At 34.0% G+C, this 20,249-nt stretch overlaps 4 protein-coding genes across 4 annotated transcripts; 1 reads left to right on the top strand and 3 right to left on the bottom strand.

Moving 5' to 3' along the window:
• Positions 1-2,958: 2,958 nt before the first annotated feature.
• Positions 2,959-5,606, bottom strand: LOC120283268 (diphthamide biosynthesis protein 3). The gene is made up of 2 exons (XM_039289906.1): positions 5,239-5,606; positions 2,959-3,246 (listed from the first exon to the last, which is right to left on the bottom strand). The coding sequence occupies exon 1, from the start codon at positions 5,483-5,485 to the stop codon at positions 5,240-5,242; it is 246 nt and encodes an 81-aa protein (XP_039145840.1). The 5' UTR covers positions 5,486-5,606; the 3' UTR covers positions 2,959-3,246; position 5,239.
• An 840-nt stretch (positions 5,607-6,446) lies between these two features.
• Positions 6,447-8,648, bottom strand: LOC120282450. The gene is made up of 3 exons (XM_039289272.1): positions 8,197-8,648; positions 6,985-7,084; positions 6,447-6,776 (listed from the first exon to the last, which is right to left on the bottom strand). Exons 1-2 carry the CDS (start codon positions 8,600-8,602, stop codon positions 7,014-7,016), a joined length of 477 nt encoding a protein of 158 aa, XP_039145206.1. The 5' UTR covers positions 8,603-8,648; the 3' UTR covers positions 6,447-6,776; positions 6,985-7,013.
• An 866-nt stretch (positions 8,649-9,514) lies between these two features.
• On the bottom strand, positions 9,515-15,205 carry LOC120256076 (putative clathrin assembly protein At5g57200). The gene is made up of 15 exons (XM_039263846.1): positions 15,116-15,205; positions 14,973-15,042; positions 14,800-14,897; positions 14,251-14,389; positions 13,997-14,124; positions 13,831-13,923; positions 12,648-12,698; positions 11,824-11,889; positions 11,667-11,732; positions 11,457-11,537; positions 11,266-11,334; positions 10,631-10,774; positions 10,478-10,553; positions 10,160-10,284; positions 9,515-9,943 (listed from the first exon to the last, which is right to left on the bottom strand). Exons 1-15 carry the CDS (start codon positions 15,203-15,205, stop codon positions 9,668-9,670), a joined length of 1,572 nt encoding a protein of 523 aa, XP_039119780.1. The 3' UTR covers positions 9,515-9,667.
• A 1,116-nt stretch (positions 15,206-16,321) lies between these two features.
• On the top strand, positions 16,322-19,825 carry LOC120283229. The gene is made up of 2 exons (XM_039289894.1): positions 16,322-16,683; positions 19,622-19,825. Exon 1 carries the CDS (start codon positions 16,403-16,405, stop codon positions 16,661-16,663), a length of 261 nt encoding a protein of 86 aa, XP_039145828.1. The 5' UTR covers positions 16,322-16,402; the 3' UTR covers positions 16,664-16,683; positions 19,622-19,825.
• Positions 19,826-20,249: the final 424 nt, after the last annotated feature.

The raw sequence follows: 20,249 nt of genomic DNA, 5'->3' as shown, positions 1-20,249 counted from the left end.
AATTTTGGAAGAGAAATAAATTTAAAAAATATATTTTTTTATGTCATATAAGTTGATTTTTAAATAAAATGACGATTTTTGCCCTCGTGAGTTAACAGCGTTAATTCGTGATAACGGTTTTTCACTTTTGCAAATCTAGAAACTACGTATTATAGAATCGAAAAATTACTTCATTCCTTATTTTCAGAAAACTCGGAAACCATACGTGGTTTTTTAGTCTTTTACCCTAAAATTTATAGTTAAATACACAATTATTTATGTTGGAGTTCACTCAGAATCTACATGAAGTTATCTAAAGAGCATGGGAACTCGAGTGTTGTTCGAATGGACTGAATGGGGGCTAGAGTGGTACGTTGCACGGAGGAAGTCCACTCTTCCATATTTGATTGGAGAGAATGAGAGCTACTTGTCTGATAGATTGGGGGCTAGAGTGCTACGTTGCACGGATGATGATGATGATGAACTAGAAGAAGAAGAAGAAGGCCATGCTTCATCCCCATTTATAGCAGCAGGCCATGGAGACATCAGATAAGGAGTCACCTGATCAACTCCCTGACGAAGCAGATGGAACTTGTTCTCACTGACACTAAACCTGAGCAATGCCTGAAGCGCATGAACGAACAAAGATTGCTTTTCATGACAAAAATAAAAAATCTTGTTCATAATGGTTAGACCATGTATCTCCACCCTCTGCTTTGTTACCCATGATTTCTGGTCACTCATGAGCTCCCATATTATCACCACATTTTTCATTATCATGTCCCTTGCACAATATAAAAGAATTTCATTGCCACTGCAATATATAGTCATTGCATCCAATGTTTTGATTGCCGCCGGTGCACCGATCAACTCCGTCGTCGATGCCTCACTCTTGATCATGTTATTATTATAAACCAGCACCTCTCCGTCCACTGTTATCCAATACAAATTATCTCCGATCGGAACACCGGCCATCTGTTCTGGGTCGAAACACACATAGCACGGAAACTTGCTCACCAATCTCTTCTGATTCCATTCATTCTTCTTGCTACAATATACCCTGAATTCGATGTTCTTTGTCCTGCATTGCCATTTGGTGAGCATCTCCAACCAGTCTTTCCCCGGTTCTAACTCCTTTCTTGTCACTGGTTTATTGTCAAGGCTCAAGTCTGAGAGAAATAATGCAGTTTGGCTGTCATCTGTGGCAAGCTTATAAGCAAATACTACTTTAACATGGTTATCTTTTTCATGTATCAGGCCAAATGCATGGTACCATTCAGTATTATCTTTCATTTTTGGTATCATCAATCTTCTCCCGGTGACCGGGTTACACACCATTTTCCGGCCATCGGTTGTGCATAAGAGCAAGAGTCCATTTGAAGAAAGTATGGAAGATATGGAGAGGTCTTGCAGATTGAGAGGGAGAGTGTTCATTGATGGTGACTCCAGACAGTGCTTTAAAGGATGAAAGATTAACTCATGGTTCTTGGGACTTACACAGAAACAACCTGCAAAAACTGGAAGAACAGCATTAAAAGATTTGTAAGCATTGGCAAACCAAGGATCAGTTATGATTTTGAGCCATGTTTTTGAGATGCACTTGAACTTGAAGATGGATTTTGTTGGCAGCCTCAGAAGGATTTCTGTTACTATGTCTTCATTAATGATCACAGGTTTCTTCTTTTCTGCAGGTTTCTTGGATATTAATGCATGCTTCTTCTTCTTCATAGTAACATTGAGAAAGCGTGTTGATTTCTTAGATAAAAGCTTCTTCTTCTTCATCATCATCTTAATTAGAGCAGCCATGGATGGGTAGAAATCAGGGTTTTAATTTGTGGAAACATTAAGTGTATATATAGATGTGCATGTTTTTATTTGACATATTAATATATGGAATTAGTTTTTTTTTTTAAATTCAAATTAAGAAGATTCAGGATTTATCTTAATCTGTTTTTTATTCTACAGAATAATTAATGTGATGTATATCCAATTATTAGATGTATATGTATATATTATTTGACTTTGTAATCCATGATGATTTTTTTTTTTTGTTCAAACTTTATATGTTTATTAGAGTAATGGATAAATATAGTGCAGGATTCAAAACTTAATAATCTTGAAATGAAAGAATCAGAATACATAACTTTTCTTTCATGGCACGCCAACAAAATCAAAAGGATCAAATGATTTCTTGTTATATTAGTAGTAAACAGGACCAGGGAAATATATATAGCAAAAATTAACACTATATGTAAAATTTATAAAATTAAATAAGAATAGAAAAATATAGTAAAAATTAAAAATCTAAAAGTAACAATCAAAATAAATAAATTAGAGCTCAATGCAAAAATAAAAAGAATTAGGCGCAAGACCCTGTGGGTTGTTTTATTTTTACATATATATTATTATTATTATAAAAAAACCTCTATAAATTTTTTTTTGATAAATTAATAATTATAAGTAAATAATAATTTTTTTTGGGTCCCAACTCGAGCCAATATGTTAAATTAATAATTTCATTAAATATATAAAACAATATTTAAAAAAAAAAAACTCTTTAAGGCCCAATGATAATATAAACTAATATTCTGAAATATAAAGCTAAATAGTGGTGATTATTTACAAAATTTATAAGATTTTATTTACTATTTATAAATAATTACTCATTTAAATTTATATCATATTATTTTGTGCAAGTCTAATTAAAGTAATAACCTTGTTTATTTCTAAAATTTTATAACATTCTAGGGTGATATTTTTCCAAAGTTAATTATATAATAAGTTTAATGTTGGGAATGTCCTAAATTAAGATCTAAGAATATCATCTTGTAAGTTAAGAAATTGAGGCCTGTTGTACTCTTAAAAAATGCAATATTACAATAAATTTTTAATTTAAAGTATAAAAGAGGAGATCATAAACATTTATACTTATGATCTATGCTTACATCGAAACTAGAAGAAACACAAGATTCAGAACTCATCCAAAAAAGTAACATGTGGTGCTTTGGATAAAATAAATGTATCAAATGTAAACATATTAGGGAACTAAGAAAAATAATTGAATAACAGAACATGAGGGTATCATCAAAATCCCTGTAAGGACTAAATGGTGATATTGAATATACATCTATAAGAAACTAAATGTCCAAGTAAAGCTAACAAACTCCATCTTGATCCCAATAAGATCAAACTGTAAGACAGTGTAACATCTAAACTTAGGCATCTCATCAGAAATTCCTAATTTCATAGAGAGAAACTCCACCGTCCCTGCAAAAAACAAAACGAACAAAAGGAAAGACAATCGTAAGGATCATCATGATGTAAACCACATCAATAGAAGTTGCAGGCAATTACTTTGCAGAAATGATCATGCATATCTGTATGTGCCATTTGTTCAAACATTCAAATGAAGAGTGTCAGCAACTTCCAGTTTCATTATTACCATATTATGATGCTTATGTATTATCCATCTGAAGGAAAAACACAAGAATATTACTTATGTTTGTTATTTTATTATATGTCAAATAGTTTGCTGAAGGTACAAGAAATTTCAGCTCCTGGTCTCATGGCTTAGAATTCCTAACAATGAGTCAAAGAAGGTCAACTCAAAAGCAACTTATGGTTACAAACCAGATTCAATAGGTTCTTGGCATTAAGCGTTGTTCTAGTATCTGATTGTCTTAGTTGTGTAATCAACCAAAATATTTGATAATTGATAACTTTAATACTACCACCACTACATCTCTAACAAAATCGCTCTCAATTACTAGCGCCTACAGCCACAATCCAGTTCTCAAGCAAGCTATGACAAGATCCTTTTCCCGTGATTGATCCATTCTATTTGCTAGCTCATAATTGATCTTAGTTAATAATAATTAATCAGGCTTAATATAAGCATCCCTATGTACACACTAGCATATATCTCACATGCTTAGGCCATTAGCCATGATTCAGTTTTCCAGCAATTGATGCCAAGATCCTTCTCACAAGATTTGTCCCTCTATTTTGTTTCTAGTTATTCTTCACATAAGTTGATACAGCCCATGAACCAAGATTATGCTTGCAAGCAACACAGAAACTATGGGCCAAAAGAGAAACAAGAGGATCATCCACACATAGATAATAATAACATCCTCAGAGAGATAATGTTTTGGCACAGCACAGTTAAATCTGAGTTAGATTTATCTGTTTTGGCAGAAAATAACTCTAGAACATTCTTATCTTGGTGAAAACATTTTACATCCTTTTCGCATGACAGATTCCTTCTACTGCTAATTTTATAATTATTCTACACACAAGTTGAGATCATTCATTCACACAACAGAGAGGCCTGGATCAAAGAGAAACAACGTATCATAATTGTGGATATATAATTAATTAAAACACCATCAGAACAACAATACTATGACACAGCACAGTCAAATCAGATCTACTTTAAATTTTTATAGGAAATTAATGACCCCAAAATATTCGTGTTACAATGAAAACATTCAAAATCCTTTTCGTGTGGTGTTTTCCTTCAATTAGTTTGTTTTCTGGTTATTCTTCACATTAGTTGATACATGATACAGCACATGAGCCACAATCTTCAATACGTGCATCAATCAAAACAAGGATGAAAGAGAACAACAGCATCAGATTCATGAATATATAATTAAAACATCACAAGGATGATATTTTGGCACCGCACAATGAAATCCCATCTAGTTTAATTTGTTTTGGGAGATAGTTAATAGCCCTAAATTACTATTATTTGGATGAAATTGCATTATTGCAAGTGCACCAAAACTCTGTTCAATTAGTAAGCAAGACAATGCAAATTCATACACAAAACAATGAAACAACGGATCAAAGAGAAATAACAGTATCATATTCGGGCATCTATAATAAGAACACCATCAGAAAGGTAACATTTTGACAAAACACAGCAAAATCCGACTTAATTTGATCTATTATGGGAGGAAATTAATAGCATTAACACCATCAAAAAGATAATATTTTGACAAAACGAAATTAAATCCCACTCAATTTAATCTAGTTTGGCACGAAATTAATAACCATAAATTATTATTTGGGCGTAATTCTCTAATTGACCCAATTCAACAACCAAGGAAGACAATAAATATCCATGCTTTGATCTTTTGATGAAATCCATAATTCACAATTAAAAAAAAAAAAATCACTAAATAACAACATAAAACCCTAACCCGAATACAATCAAGCATCAAAGAGAAGAAGGACAAAGAAATCGCGAAGCACCTCAAGCGACAGTGATGGGCTTCTGGGGAGGAGGCATATTGTTCTTGTGATCGTCAAAGGAGAAATCTTCAGCGTTGTAGATGACGGTGATGTAAAGGGAACATGAGGGGCAGCGGGCGATCTCCTCGCCGGCGCGAAGGTCCTCCTTGGTGATCTGGAAGAGGTCGCCGCATGGACAAGGGTAGGTGAAGGCTTGAAGCTCATCGCTCCACTCCATGTCCTCGATCTCCACATCGTCGTACGACATCGCTGCCGCCGAGAGCTTGAAGATCGATTAGAACGGCGACGGCGGCCGAGAAGGGAAATCAAAAGGTTGAAGACCTCTCTGATTAATTTATGGTTTTATTTGTCTATTTTTTTTTAATTTTAAATAGAATTATAAAGCGGTGGGTTTGTTTAAGATATATATATATCTTTTATTATATAGAACTGAAATAAATCCTTTTTTCTTTGTTTATTGATATTTTGTTTTTTTTAATAATAATAATAATAATTATTATTATTATTATTATTATTAACAGAAATGTGCTAAAATGTGGAGCAAGCTCAATAAACACCTACGTCTGTATTTATTATTTATTATATGTACGCTTTGGATTACGCCTTATTGTTTACTGTATGTTCACTTTGGACTAAATCTCATATCCTCACTTTATTCTCCTTAAAAATAAACCTCTAAACAATGCTTTTACTTTATGTGAGCTTTGGATTCGATCTCATATATATTCTATGTGAAAAAATACACTATGTTATCTTTAAAATGAATCTTTACGTTACGTCTTTGTCTTATTTGCGCTTTGGATTTTGATCATATTTTTTTAAAAAACAAACACTTTATCCTCCCAACACTCGATTCTCCCTGAAACGATCCTCTACGCATTGGTAGAATTTGTCAATTTTATTATTTTTCATAATTTCTTTATTTTTTTCTGTGAAGTTATATTTTTAATTATGAAATCTAGAAATAATTTGACTAAATATTTTTTAAAAAAAGCTTGAATCTAGTTTGGAGAGAACCACTTCTAGTCAACCAAACCATACTTGAAACCAAAATTATATCGTTCTATGATGATGTTTGGTATTATTAATAATTTGAAGTTATTAAGATTTAGATGGAAGAGTTGGAATAAATTTAGCCAAACTAACTTAAAAAAACTGCAGGGAAAACAACAGAGCTTTTGGTTTTCATGTATCAATAAACAACAATGTTAAAAATAGATAGTATGGTTTGTCAGTCTTTCAGAATAAAGAACATAACATACTGATACTGCCACCAAATCTTTCCCCTTATCAATTATTGGACCACAATTGATGCTGAAACAACAAAGTCTAGCAGTTATTTTTACATGATATACCCAAACAATGGGGAGTAGAAATGATCAATTTGGTGACAAAATTATGACATTATAATAAGGTAATACAGTTAAAATTACAGAAACCATTCAAGAAGAGCAGGCAGCAGAAATCGAAGGTTTCGCTTCTGCACCGAGCCATTGCAAGCATTCAGTTCTGCACCCCGTATATACAAGTTCTTTAGCCTGCAGCATGACAAAATAGAAAAGATTATGCTTTATTTAATTATTTTTTTTTACAAAAAATTCCTTTTTCTTTCATCTTGCAATTCATGGTAAGTTGAAAAGAAATGGAAACACATTGACAGAAGCCGAGAGATATCATCTGAGGTATTGCTTAGGCTAGATGAGAAAAGTAAACAAATTTGAGAGCTTTGTAGCAAATCAAACTCACCCACAATATCTTTTGTCCTTTGAGAGGAATCAGCCCTCTTCGTCATCAGATTGCACTACCACCCTCTTTATGGTATTTCTAGCATGGCGAGGCGGCACACCTGTGATCAATAGTATTCACTCAAAGCATTATATTTATATATACACACAACCAAAAATACAGTAAATGACACCCTGAACATTGATGCTATTACATAACCAACACAATTCATGATATTGGGACATCCAGCGAGGACAATGTCAACCAAGCACAACTGTGACAACTTATTAATGGAGAATGACTGATACTAAAATGGGCTTAGTTGCCAAAAAAGCAACGAAAAAACTTTATAAGAAGAACTTTGGATTATTGTACTACAATGTTTTGAAGCAAAAGTAATTGGCCAAACGTATCGATGGAGTGAGATTTATGTGTCATTTGCATAACATAACTTTACAACTGTAACATCCATTGCAAGCAGTGAAAAGCTCGCCTTCAAACACTTGAGGAGTTAAGCTCATAACCCTGGTCTCATCATCTATTTTCCTTCACACTTTTCAACATCAACAGTAGTCAAAATCCTAATGAGTTTAAAATAAAAGGCAAAAAAAAAATAAAATAAAATCAATTGCACAAGTCTAAAAATAACAGCTGGAATCATTGTACTACACCAATTCAAATATGTGTGTTGAGTCTGTTGACCTCTAACAAGAAACAAATTCTAGTTAAGCACAACAAAGACCAGGTCTGAAATAGTTATTTACCGACATGAGGTCCAAAGTAAGCATAAATATTTGAACTTTATTGGGATCCACGTGATTTACATTGTTCTAACTTGAAAGAGCAGCAAGATGGACAATGGAATGAATATCGGATAAGAATGGGCAAGTATGCAACTTTACAACAACAGCAAGATTTGATCTTCCATGCAGATTATGATGGTATTTACAATGTTCAAGAAATCAATTGAACAAATTACACACAGTTAGAGAGGCTGAGGTTGCATATCAATGAAAAAGGCATCACATCACCAAAACCTAAATCACGGTAGCAGCAGCATACAAAACCACAATTGTTTACTAATTATCAACTCAAAGAAGCAATCTTTTTCAATCCGATCAACAAAAAAACACAAGATTTCCCTAATTGCTTCACCCATGCACAACGATTGTTACAATTAACCCCAAAAAAAAAAAACAAAGAAAAAGGAAAAAACAACATAGAAAACGATACCTTCAACGAAGTAAGCAAAGGAGGGCCATCCACGCACCGAGGTGAAAGACAGGTTCTCCTCCTCCGTCATAGGGTTCCCGAGCTTCCCAACCAATTGCACAAGGCCCAGATTCTTCTTCTTGGGAGGAACCCAGTACGAAGACCCCGGCCTAAAAGGAAGCCAATCCGGGGCAGCTCTACGAACAATAATCCCATGGATTGCATCCTCAAGGCGCTTCATGCCGAGGACCTCCATCTCCGATGCCGACGCTGCGACACCATCAGCCTCAAGGTCGATCTCCAAGAGCTGTGCCATCGCCCCTGTATTCTCTGGTCTGCTGGCCATCTGCCGCACTGCAAGGATATGAGAAGCCGGAGATCGGAACAGCGTTTCGCCGATTGGGGATCGGAAGAGGATTCGTGCCATTCGCGATCGAGAGAGAATGACGATGAGATCGATGGATGTTAAAACTTGGAAGAGAGAGAGAGAGAGAGAATTATTTATAGACGAAGAGGATGAGGGTGATCTACCGTTCGTATGCCTCGAGATCTGAGATAAAAAATCGAATCTCGAGGTAAAGGCTGGCAATTGGTTCGCGTTTTAGTACCGGCACATGCCGGGCAACCCCGGTAATCAGACCCAATTGGTCATCAGTCATACGAAGGTTCAACGAAGAAGAACACACGCATCAATCTTTCAAACTTCACCTTGTAATTTATATGTGATCTCATTTTGCTTGCGCAGTTAAGAAAATGATTTTTTTTTCTTTCACAATTATTTTAAAACACACGCCACAATATATATATATATATATATATGAAAGTCAGCCGTCCAATCCTATTTCTACTAGAGCTACAACAAACCAATAAAAACCCAAATCAAACCTAATCAACCTAGTTAACAATTGATTATACCTCACTGTAGCACAGTAATGAACACTGTGCTCACCTACGAACGTCCGCAAATGACTTATTGCCTATATATATATTATCGGAATAGGTCATAACAAGCAGTTCTTCATTTAAGAGATTGTCAAAGAAAAATACATAGATACACCGATTATAATGGCCTACGAACCTTAGAAAAATCTCCCTACCTTGGATCTACCCTACTGATAAACAATATTGAATTCCGGTGTATAATACATAAAACAGTATGGCCAAGGGAACGATTTAAACCCTTGCCCTCTCCCCCTAGCACTCTTGTATCATATACTATTAGGCTATCCAAGACCACAATATAATAATTTTATTAAATATTTTAAAAATAAACAATATGATGAATCAAAGAAGACATGCATTTTTTGAACCTTATTTAAGGAAGAAATTTGATGCTAGTTTTTATACAGTTATGATTATCCAAAAAAAACAAAGGGAGAAAAACAAGTAGTATGAAACTATACAAGTTGATTCTGCACAAAAAGAGAATTTGTACAAATGAAAGAATGAATTTGCATTGAGTTACAGAGCCTGAGATTTCTGCAGAAGAATGCTAAAGATTGTTATGTTGTGAGATGAAAAAGAATTCATCATCAAAAGGATTAATTGATCTTGTTGGATGTTCAGGAAGGTAAGGTTGATAAGTTTGGATAGTCATTGGCATTTCTTCATTTTGAGATGCAATGCTGTTGAATGTGTAGAATGGATTAGGAGACTCAAATGGATTGGTGTATGTCTTATCACCAGCAATCGATCCTCCGTTTTGGTATCCCTTAGCCTCTTCTTCATTGTATAAGTTGTCAAACCAGCTTGTATCAATCTCAGAAGCCTGAGAAAAAGGAAAAAGATTCGGCATTACAAATCAAAGATAACGTTAGCTATCTAGCATTAAGAATAATGGCTAGAAGAGAAGAATAGAGACAATTCTTGTACAACTAACTAAAGAGTAAATTTTTGTTTCCTTTGGCATTACTGATGAGAGCTGACTAAAAACAAGGAACATTTTGAGGAAAATAATGAAGATGGAAAGTAGTAGAGGGCAAACCATTTTGTTTTTGGTGGAGTAGTAACTACTGTTGTTTGCATCAGTAATTAGTGATAATTCCCATCCTGATGGATCAGTTTCACCTTCAACCAGACCATGATGTTCAGAGGATTTGCAATCCTCTCCTGAAATATTCAAAATGCAATGTGGTTATTTGTGACAAACAAAAAGGACAGCGAAGTTGATTGCATGATATTTGTCTTAGAAGTTGATAGTGTAATTGGATTCACTCTTCTCATGAAACTGAATTCTGATCCTAACTTCAGAAAAGCAAAAAGTACGCCAACCATATGCTATATAATGCACAGCAGAAACAACCTTGTGAAATGACCGTTAAAGCCAATTCATCACCTTCCTTTAGCTCAGTAGCAACAAAATCTTCTTCATCAAATAGCTGCAGTATATTTACAGTGTGGTTATCAACTCAGTGCCGAATATATAGACCTTGCAATATGGGGAATGAAAACCTACCAGTAAGTCTCCCACATTTGTAATCTTTGCTGCTTCTTCGACCTCCTCAAGTTCCATTATATTGTCTCCAGAATTTGAGTCCATGTCATTAGTAGGAGAATCATCTGCTTGTTTGTATGTTAACAGAAGCCTCTGTTCACTTGGCTGATTTGACAATAATTTATTAATAATTACTTCTTTTTACATGAATTAGGAACCTCAAGTACGAGAAAATAACCTACATGGAGGGATTATGAAGAAACAAGAAAGAAATAATCAAGAAAATAAGTTAGAGCATTTTTCCCCTCGTAATTCTTGTGGCTCAATGCTAGTTGTGAACTTTAGTCTTGTGCATGATGTCAGCACTTATTTGTCATTATCCTTACAGAAACCAGATTTGATAATTTCAATATGAATCTTCAATTATAGCCATCAATTCTACAATGCTTCATATGTATCACTGAAGTTCTAGAAATTTTTAACAAACTCTTGAAACTATCCACAGAAGACAATTAAAGAAGGAAACCTCTCATTCAACAAGCATTTTCCAATGATCTAAGTAAAGGCTTTGAGTTTATCACAGAAAATAAAACTGTTCAAATTGCTAAACAAATGCAATTGCCGATTTTCAATGAATATAAGCGGTTTGCACTTACCAAGAGATAACCAGCTTGAGGAGCTTCTCTAATATACTCTGCCATTGTTTCAATAAATGATGTAGGTGGCTAGAGACAAGTAAGATCCGGAGACAACAAGAGATCAAACATTTTTTAGTCAGAGGACTTGTAATGGTGGCAAATCAGGGGCAAAACATTCTCTTAAAGATGAATAAAGATGAAAATTCAACCTCTCTTAAAATTGGAAACTGAAATGTCCTAGCGACCTCCAGGCATTTAGAGAAGTCATAAAAACTAGAAAGATTTTGTGCCTGTCACGCAAACAATGAAAATTACTGATAATAAAAACCAAAGCCAGAACAACATTTAACTTCAAGATGGCTCAAGTTCAAGCTCCTCTCTGTTCTATGAAAAGTCAAATGTCAAGGAAAGCTGATTACCAGCACTCCCGCTCTTCTGTATATATTATAGACTGCAACAGCATTGTGTTTTGGCATATCAAAGAACTGCAAGTTTAAAAAAAAAGCTGAATGAATACTCAAAGTTGAAAGTGGTTCCAAAGGATAAGTAGAACGTTGGCATTGTAAATGAAAATACCATATCGACAAGGTCAATGATACCCTCATTCATCGCACAATAGATCTTAAAGCTCTCCTTCAAAACCTACAGAATCAGTACAAAAAGATAACGCTTTAGGCTGCATACAGGAATAACAGAACAGCTCAGGTTGTCAGCTCACAAAATTTTACATTTTGAACTGATAGAGATTGTATATTGTGCAAAAGAAAAGTGTGCACAGGATACTGCATGGATTTGATGCAGATGGTGTTATGCCCACAAGTGGGGGACCCACAACCCCAAAAGACCGGCCTATAGGGTGGGGTTGCCCCCCACTTATAAGCACACATGGACTCCATTTCCTAGCCGATGTGGGACTAAAGGGGAATCATTACAATACCCCACCGATCAAGACTGACGCCTCGTCGATCCGGGTTAACTCGGGCGCCGACCAGCAAGACTTTCACTCGTGGGCACTTCACTCGGACCCCAGTAGCAGCCCAGCCCGACTGGTCGAACCCTCCCCTGGTCGAACCCTCCGTGGCCCGGCAGACCCGACCAAACCCGACGAGTCGTGCCCCACATCGGCTCTCAACGAAAGCACCTTGTTATGCCCACAAGTGGGGGACCCACAACCCCAAAAGACCGGCCTATAGGGTGGGGTTGCCCCCCACTTATAAGCACACATGGACTCCATTTCCTAGCCGATGTGGGACTAAAGGGGAATCATTACAGATGGTTCTCCATACTAACTAGGTGTTTAGAAAAATTATAAGATGTCATCATGGGTATCACTTCAAGTGAATTTTTCTTTTCAAAGCAAATTAAAGATTTAATATCAAGACAGATGACATAAATCCTACCAAAGCAACAGCATATTGTATAAGAGAATTGCCCAAAGCTGCTCCTTCAGGCTGCAGCAAAAGCAAGTTGAAGACTAGTCAGTGAAGAAAAAAGAGAAAAAACTATATTTCAAAAACTTTTAACCGTAAAGGGCTTTTAGTATTTCACATTATACAGTTATTTATAATAAAATAATTACTCAAAGATATTATATAATGACTGAATTATTTTTACCATTGATTCACATTTCACCATAATCCTTTTTTGTTCTATCACGAAGCCAATAATGGAACTCTTTTTAAGTTAGGAATTTTATATTGGTCTATTAAATAGCATACACTTATGCATAAATAAGAAAGAAACAAAAAGACAGAATAAAGGAATTATATAGTGCTTCAAGATATTGCCATGCTGTGCAGTAGCAAGGATAGGTATACTGATTTGGTGTACTCTAAAGGCACCCCTTTAGTAAGAAAAGTAGGATCTCACAAACAAGAATGAAATATCAGTAGTGTTTTATTTACAGATCCATCATTCACAGAATCAATTCTCTTTTTTTACTGTAAAAGAATTTTTTGAGCTCAGCATGCATGGAAGCATGGGGGAATGTTTTTTGTTGATATTATTACAAGTATTCATTACCGGGTCATTCATAGTATTACTATTATTTATACCTTCCCTATTCATTGCCGGTTTGTTATTTGAGTAAGAATTTATTTGGAAGCCCTCAACCAAACAAGTATTTCACAGAGAACCACGAGGGGATAACATAACTAACTAATTACTGGCTGTTTTTATTCTTTGGAACAACTCGATAAATTTAATGGATCCTTTCTTTTAAGAGACCTCCAATGACCATAGATCAAAACTATCCAATGACCATAGCTGACTGTTCATGGACTAGCTATACCTACCCTTTCTTTTTTGTGTCAATATCTGCCATTTCAGTTCATTCATTCAGAAGCCCAATTCTAATTATGAAGTTATGACACAATTATTCCCAAATAAAAGAAATTTGTTGAATTGACTCATATCGGTCTATTCTGGGATTTATTAATATGTTTTTGTACTTGCAGTATGATTTTGACATTATTGCTTCAATTGAGACAAAGAGAATAGTGGGAAAATTACTTAATGATTTAGATCATAATTCTCTATGAAATTGACCAAATTCAGATTGATATGGATTTCAAATTTTGATACCTGACAGCCCACAAGCCGGGACAGAAGCAGCTGCAGAGCAGGCAACTGCTCAATCAATTCTTCACATTTTAGAACTGGTTTCTGAAAAAGCCCCTGCATATTTGACCGAAGTTAATGCCAACCAACAAACAACACTCAGCTTCAGAGTGACAGAAGAAAGTAGCACCTTGGCAGAGCCCCATAATTTTCTCCTCAAACTCTCTGCTTCAATATCATATTTTAAAGCCTGAAAGCACTCGAGTCGTTCATACAAGAAAAGTCCATATGCTCGAACCCATGAGGAACAATCCGAAGCTAGAAAAAAAAAATCCAACCATTTAAGAAAAATGGGCTACCAAATTCTACTGGCATATAAATCATTTTACAGATATCACAGTGAATTAAGCCTATGCTGATCAATAACAAAACGAAATATCTAACCATATTGACTGGAATCATCCTTGAAATTGGATATTAGCAGGACAGGTTCCCTCTGGGAGTAGCTTATTAACTCCTCTTTGAAAGTACAGCCACACTCTCTCAATATCCTGTGAATCAATATCAGTGTTTTGAGTGCAACCTGTTCCACATGAATGAATCATCAATAATATGCAAAACAAGAATATTTCCCTCAAGAAAAAAATTAGTATAAGTTGATGCAGTATGCCTCCTTTTCATTATTCAGCCAAACACATGAAAACAATTTCCCTTCAACTCCATACAAACACACTCTAAAGGTATTGAAAAATAGAAAAACAAGAGGAAAGAAAAACGAAAAAACACAAGTCTACAATCAATTTTCTTTTCCTCTATTATTTATGAAGCCATTCAAATACAACTCTCTGAAATTCACAAACAATTCATTTTAATAAAAATTCAATTTGAAGACAAAATCTAAAGTATCCAAATCAAATACAGGGAAACAAGAACATAGTGAAACAATCTCTAATAGAGCAATCAAAACAGAAATTTTTCACAGAAAAAACTTACAATCCAGTTGCGCGTCTTCGCTAATCTCCTAGCAAGAGCGTGTATGCAGTAAACAACATCAGCCCGCGGCTGACCACTCATAATCGCCCCAATAATCTCTGATCACAAGAGCAATAAAAAAAAAAAAAATTCATCCCAAGAACGCAGCAACGAAAATCAAACATAACACTCACTTCTGACATGCCGCTCACTAGGAGGGCGCTCGACATGGCTCGTCGCCTTCACAATCGCAACATCCAAGGCCTTCAATCGATAATCAACCAAAAATCAGCAAAAATTTGAAGAAGCAAATCAAGCTGAGAGAAAGAAGGGAAACCTTGAAATCGCTGTTGACCTTGGCAAGGCCGACCTTGGTGGAGTCCTTGAGGACGCCATAGGCCTTGCGGAAGCTCGGGAGCGATCCCATTGTTCGAACTTCGAATTGTTTAGAAAAAAAAACTTCGGAGAGATCGAGAGAGAGAGAGAGAGAGATCTCAGAACGGAGAGGATTTGGTTATAACTAACTGTTTCGGATTTTTCCCGCCTTTTGTTTGCTTTCGTTTTGTGGGTTTGTGAAGATAATGCTAACAAGTCCCTGATGAACTTTTAAAATTTTCAAATTCATAGAAAACCCCCTAAAAAATCACTCTTTAGGAAGAGCTCCTATAATTTTTTCACATTCAAAACTTGCAATTAATGGCAAACTCGACAAGTGACAAAACAAATAACAAGTGAGTATGGAAGTGCACCAGTTATAATAACTTGACTGACCTCCTAGAGATAAACTCTCGTCATGCAATTCTAAAGGGAAAACGAGAGGCATTTCTTATAACTCCTATAAAAGACCCAGAGAAAATAAATTGTAATATAAGAGTCTCAAACTCGAGATTTTTCAATCACAACCATAGATAGTTACCAGTGGGCTAGCCTACGGTTCTTAACTTATAATTAATTTGATTGAAATGGTTTTTAAAAATGAGTTATTTATGTAAAACTTATTTAAATTTTGAAGTTGAACATATGGAAATACCTTAAAAAAAATTTATAATAAATATTATATGCAAGGGACCAATGCCAATAAGCTATTGGTAAAACCCTAAAAATTTAAATATTTAAATAAAATATTTAAATAAAAATATTTAAAATGATTTATTAAATTTATAAAAACATTTCAGTTAATGCATGTGGTTTATTCAATTTTTTTTTTAAAAAAAAACATTTATAGAAACACCAACAAAAACTCTCTACTTACATAAAACTCTAAAATTTTTGAATTTAGAGAGACACATTAAAAATTTAGTATTTATGTACCACTATAAAGTTTCGGAGTTAAAATTTATAGGAAAACCCTCTAAACTTAGTATTTAACTATTTATATTAAACTCCTTTAAAATATTTCCCTTAAACTTTATATAAACATCCTCAAAACTTCAGTATTTTTCAAGGGGTATATATGCAATAAGTCCATGGTTTTGAATGCCTCGTGATCAGAGCTAGAGTTGATGGACGATATTGACCGTCCATATTTCTTAAACATCTCGTTCCATTGTTGAACAAGCAGTTGAAGGATCGAGAGGTTGGAAACTAGGGTTAGGGTTTGGCGATCTCGCGCGATCAATCGGAAATGGCGATGAGGGCGTTCTACAACGAGATCAGAGGGATGAGATTGCGGGAGTTGCCGGCGTACCTGAAGCCGAGGCTCAGTTGGGAGAACATCAAGAAGAGCGCCGACCAGGCTGTGGATCGATACATCGAGAAGTACATCGAGACGAGCTCTGTGGAACCGCTTTTCCATGTGTGCATCGGTGGGATGATCTTCTCCTACCTTGTCGCCCTCCCCCATGAGCGCCGCCACCTCGAGCACCAGCAGCAGCATGGCCATTAGAGGCCCTGGATCGCTTTCCGGTGAGTCGTCTTTGGAACCCTTAAAATTATGGTTTTGATTTTGAAATATTGGTTCTTCGTGATCGATGGGTATAGAATTTTCCTGAATTTTTGTTGTTTATTTCTATTAATTTCTCTAAATTAATCTTGAAATTTAGCTATGAAATTAGTAGTTTTCCATTTAGCTATGAGTTTTTGTTGTTTATTTCTATTCATTTCTCTAAATTAATCTTGAAATTTAGCTATGAAATTAGTAGTTTTCCATTTAGCTATGGATTTTTTATTGTTTATTTCTATTCATTTCTCTAAATTAATCTTGAAATTTAGATATGAAATTAGTAGTTTTCCATTTAGCTATGGATTTTTTATTGTTTATTTCTATTCATTTCTCTAAATTAATCTTGAAATTTAGCTATGAAATTAGTAGTTTTCATTTAGCTATGAATTTTTGTTGTTTATTTCTATTCATTTCTCTAAATTTATCTTGAAATTTAGCTATGAAATTAGTAGTTTTCATTTAGCTATGAATTTTTGTTGTTTATTTCTATTCATTTCTCTAAATTAATCTTGAAATTTAGCTATGAAATTAATAGTTTTCCATTTAGCTAAGAATTTTTTATTGTTTATTTCTATTTATTTCTCTAAATTAATCTTGAAATTTAGTTATGAAATTAGTAGTTTTCCATTTTGGTTTTGGTTTTGGTTTTGGGTTTAGTTTATCTGGTATGATTAGGTGAAAACAATAGAAAACTATTTTTGTTTCTCTTTTTCACTTGTCTTCTTTCTTTTTATGTTTAGGTTTTGTGTGGGTGTTCGGTTAGATGTTGAAAATGAGAATTACGAGCAAATGAAGGAAAATAAATTGTTAAAAGTTTCTTCTTTTTTTTTCCCATTAACTAAATTTTTTTTCCTTTTTTTTTCTACCTTGAGTGCAATTTTCATGGATGAGGTGGTGTTTAGAAACATAGACATGAACATCATGGATGGGACAAGATTAGATTGGACATGGCAGAACAATTTAATTGTTCGCATTGACAAAACAAAACTCTAAATATCAAATATTAATAATGCCTTTTCCATCTTTTACATTTTTCTAAATTCTTTTGTGTTTGAAAATCATCATTTGAATTTAGTGCATTCAATCTTAAATATTAAATGCTTATAATAGATATGCAGTAAAGCCTTGATAATACTTGATAAATTAATAACTTTAATTACATAAAAAAATTTTCCAAGTCCCAACTCGGACCAACAAGCTAAGTTAATAATTTCGCTAAATGTATAAGATAATAATTTTTAAATACCTTTAGGACCCAACAAAAATATAAATTAATAATTCATCAAATACATAGGAAAATATCATACAAAATTCATAACATTAAATTCTTTTAAACTATTATTTTTAAATTTTCTCTTTTCTAAGATATACATTTAAAATTATTTGTTTCTTTTTTCTTTGTGAACTAAATTTAATCTCGTCCTTAATATTTTACAAAGTACACACCATATTTTACAAAGTGCACGCCATATTTGATATATTTTTCTCATGTTAGCGTAAGTAAGTTTTTAAGATTTATATATATTGCTAGAAAAACCTCTTTCAGAGTAACATTTGGTAAAATACAACTATCATCTGGATCTTGATCGTCATCAACAAGCGTATTTATTACCCCTTGAAACATCATGGATGCCTTCCTCTTCACCATCTTGCTCAAAAGCTATTCTTTCCTCAAATCCAATTTTGATATGCCAAAAATAATTTGTTGTGGTTATCTTCACATCAATGTTTTAAGCCGCATTAATAAAATTAATATCATCCAATATGTTAATATTTTTAGGATTTGTTGCTCCTACCCAATTGTATAAAATATAAAAACTCCCTCTAAATTAATAAATAATCATTTATCGATAAATTAATAAATATTCATTTATCGATAGATAAATAATTTCTATAAAATAATAATTCTTTTCGGTCCTAAGAGTGTTATTTTATAGAGGTTTTACTTTATAATTACATAGAATAAACTAAATATTTTGATTATATTACTTTATAAGACCAAATTATTTTATGCATGCCCTTGCAATGTTATGTGTGTGTGTATAAATATTAATGATGGCTTTGTTCTAATTGTGCACTCTTACATCAGTTTTAGAGGAAGTATATATGCAAGAATTGTATATCAAAGGTGTATAAACTTTATAACTACACCTTTGTGAGGGTATGTGTACAAAAATCATGATTTGAGGATTATATATGTAATTACAAATCTTACAAAGTATGTGTATGTAATGTTATTTAACAAAGTAGATTTTACAATATTAACTTTTATAAGGGGATCATGATAAACCAGGAAGGAGGGTAAAAATTATAAAATTCATTTGTCCACCATGGGACAACTATATAAAATGGGTTAGCTCATATAAAATAGGGGGCATACAAAATCAGTTATTTTATTAGTCTCATTTGCACCATATTTCCCAAACTAAGATCTTGAAGCTTGCACTGGCGTGGTCTTGATGGACACCAACTTCCTTATTTGTAATCCTGTCAATTAATTCCATTTAACAAGCTGTAATTGAGAGGTGATTTTTAAATTCAGAATTGATATGAAGATGAAACTTCTATTTATTAACTACCACAGAACTTGAGAGATCTTTTATGCACAGTTAAAAAGAAGTGGCTAAACATACCCCATATTTATATGTATGTTCTTATGTTCGAGCCTTGGTACTTGTGTATTCTGTGGTGTTATATTCTGGTAATAAGATAGATGAATTATTGTATTTAAATCTTGGTACTAGTGTATTTATGTGAAATTATGTTCCAAAAGTTAGCTGTAGAATCTCGTTCTTATCTCCATAAAGGGAGGTAATCGCTCTGTGTACCCAGAAGAGAGAAGAAATAAAAATAACAGTAACATGGTGTTTGCTGATTTCAAATTTTTTTTTTTTTCTTCAGGGTGATGACCGCATCCATGGTTGGTGGATTTCTTTTTGCTTCTCTGGATTCTATAGTGGAAAGGACACTTTGTATGAGCTGCCAGATGAATAAAATCATGTACTTTGAACTTTCATTGTAATCAGCTAATATTCAGATTAATAGTTGTCAATTTGCCAATCAACATCAAATTGCATGTGCTAATATTATCTGGATTTCAGCTGATTGCTTTTGTTCCTTTGGTAAATTTTCTCTGATTTGATCAACCCTTTGTCCAGGCTATGCAAAATGGCTTCATTAGGTCAATACAGTTACCACCTCTAAATTAACTACTGTCAACTTGTTGCTATTGGTTTTTTCATAAATGGTTGGCCAGAGATTTCTTGTTACAATTCTCTGTCTTTTTTAGTTTTTGCTCCATTGTTATCAGGTTTGCTACATCTTGCAACTGCCAATTCCTTTGTGTGTGTGTGTGTTGTGAGTGTGTGGCCACACGCGTGTGCGCATGTGATTACCACGTTACTAACAAGGGCGGTATTATGTATTCTGATTGCTGAGCATGCGTAGGTATCTCAGCTTGTTTGTAATATCAGGAATAAAGCTAGTAAGAGACCGATGTTATCTTCTTAAAGCATCACATTTATGTACT

This window comes from Dioscorea cayenensis, chromosome 3 (genome assembly GCF_009730915.1).
Source record: "Dioscorea cayenensis subsp. rotundata cultivar TDr96_F1 chromosome 3, TDr96_F1_v2_PseudoChromosome.rev07_lg8_w22 25.fasta, whole genome shotgun sequence".
Lineage (NCBI taxonomy): Eukaryota > Viridiplantae > Streptophyta > Magnoliopsida > Dioscoreales > Dioscoreaceae > Dioscorea > Dioscorea cayenensis.
The sequence above is the reverse complement of the archived record's forward strand: the minus strand, read 5'-3'. Positions and strand labels throughout refer to the sequence as shown.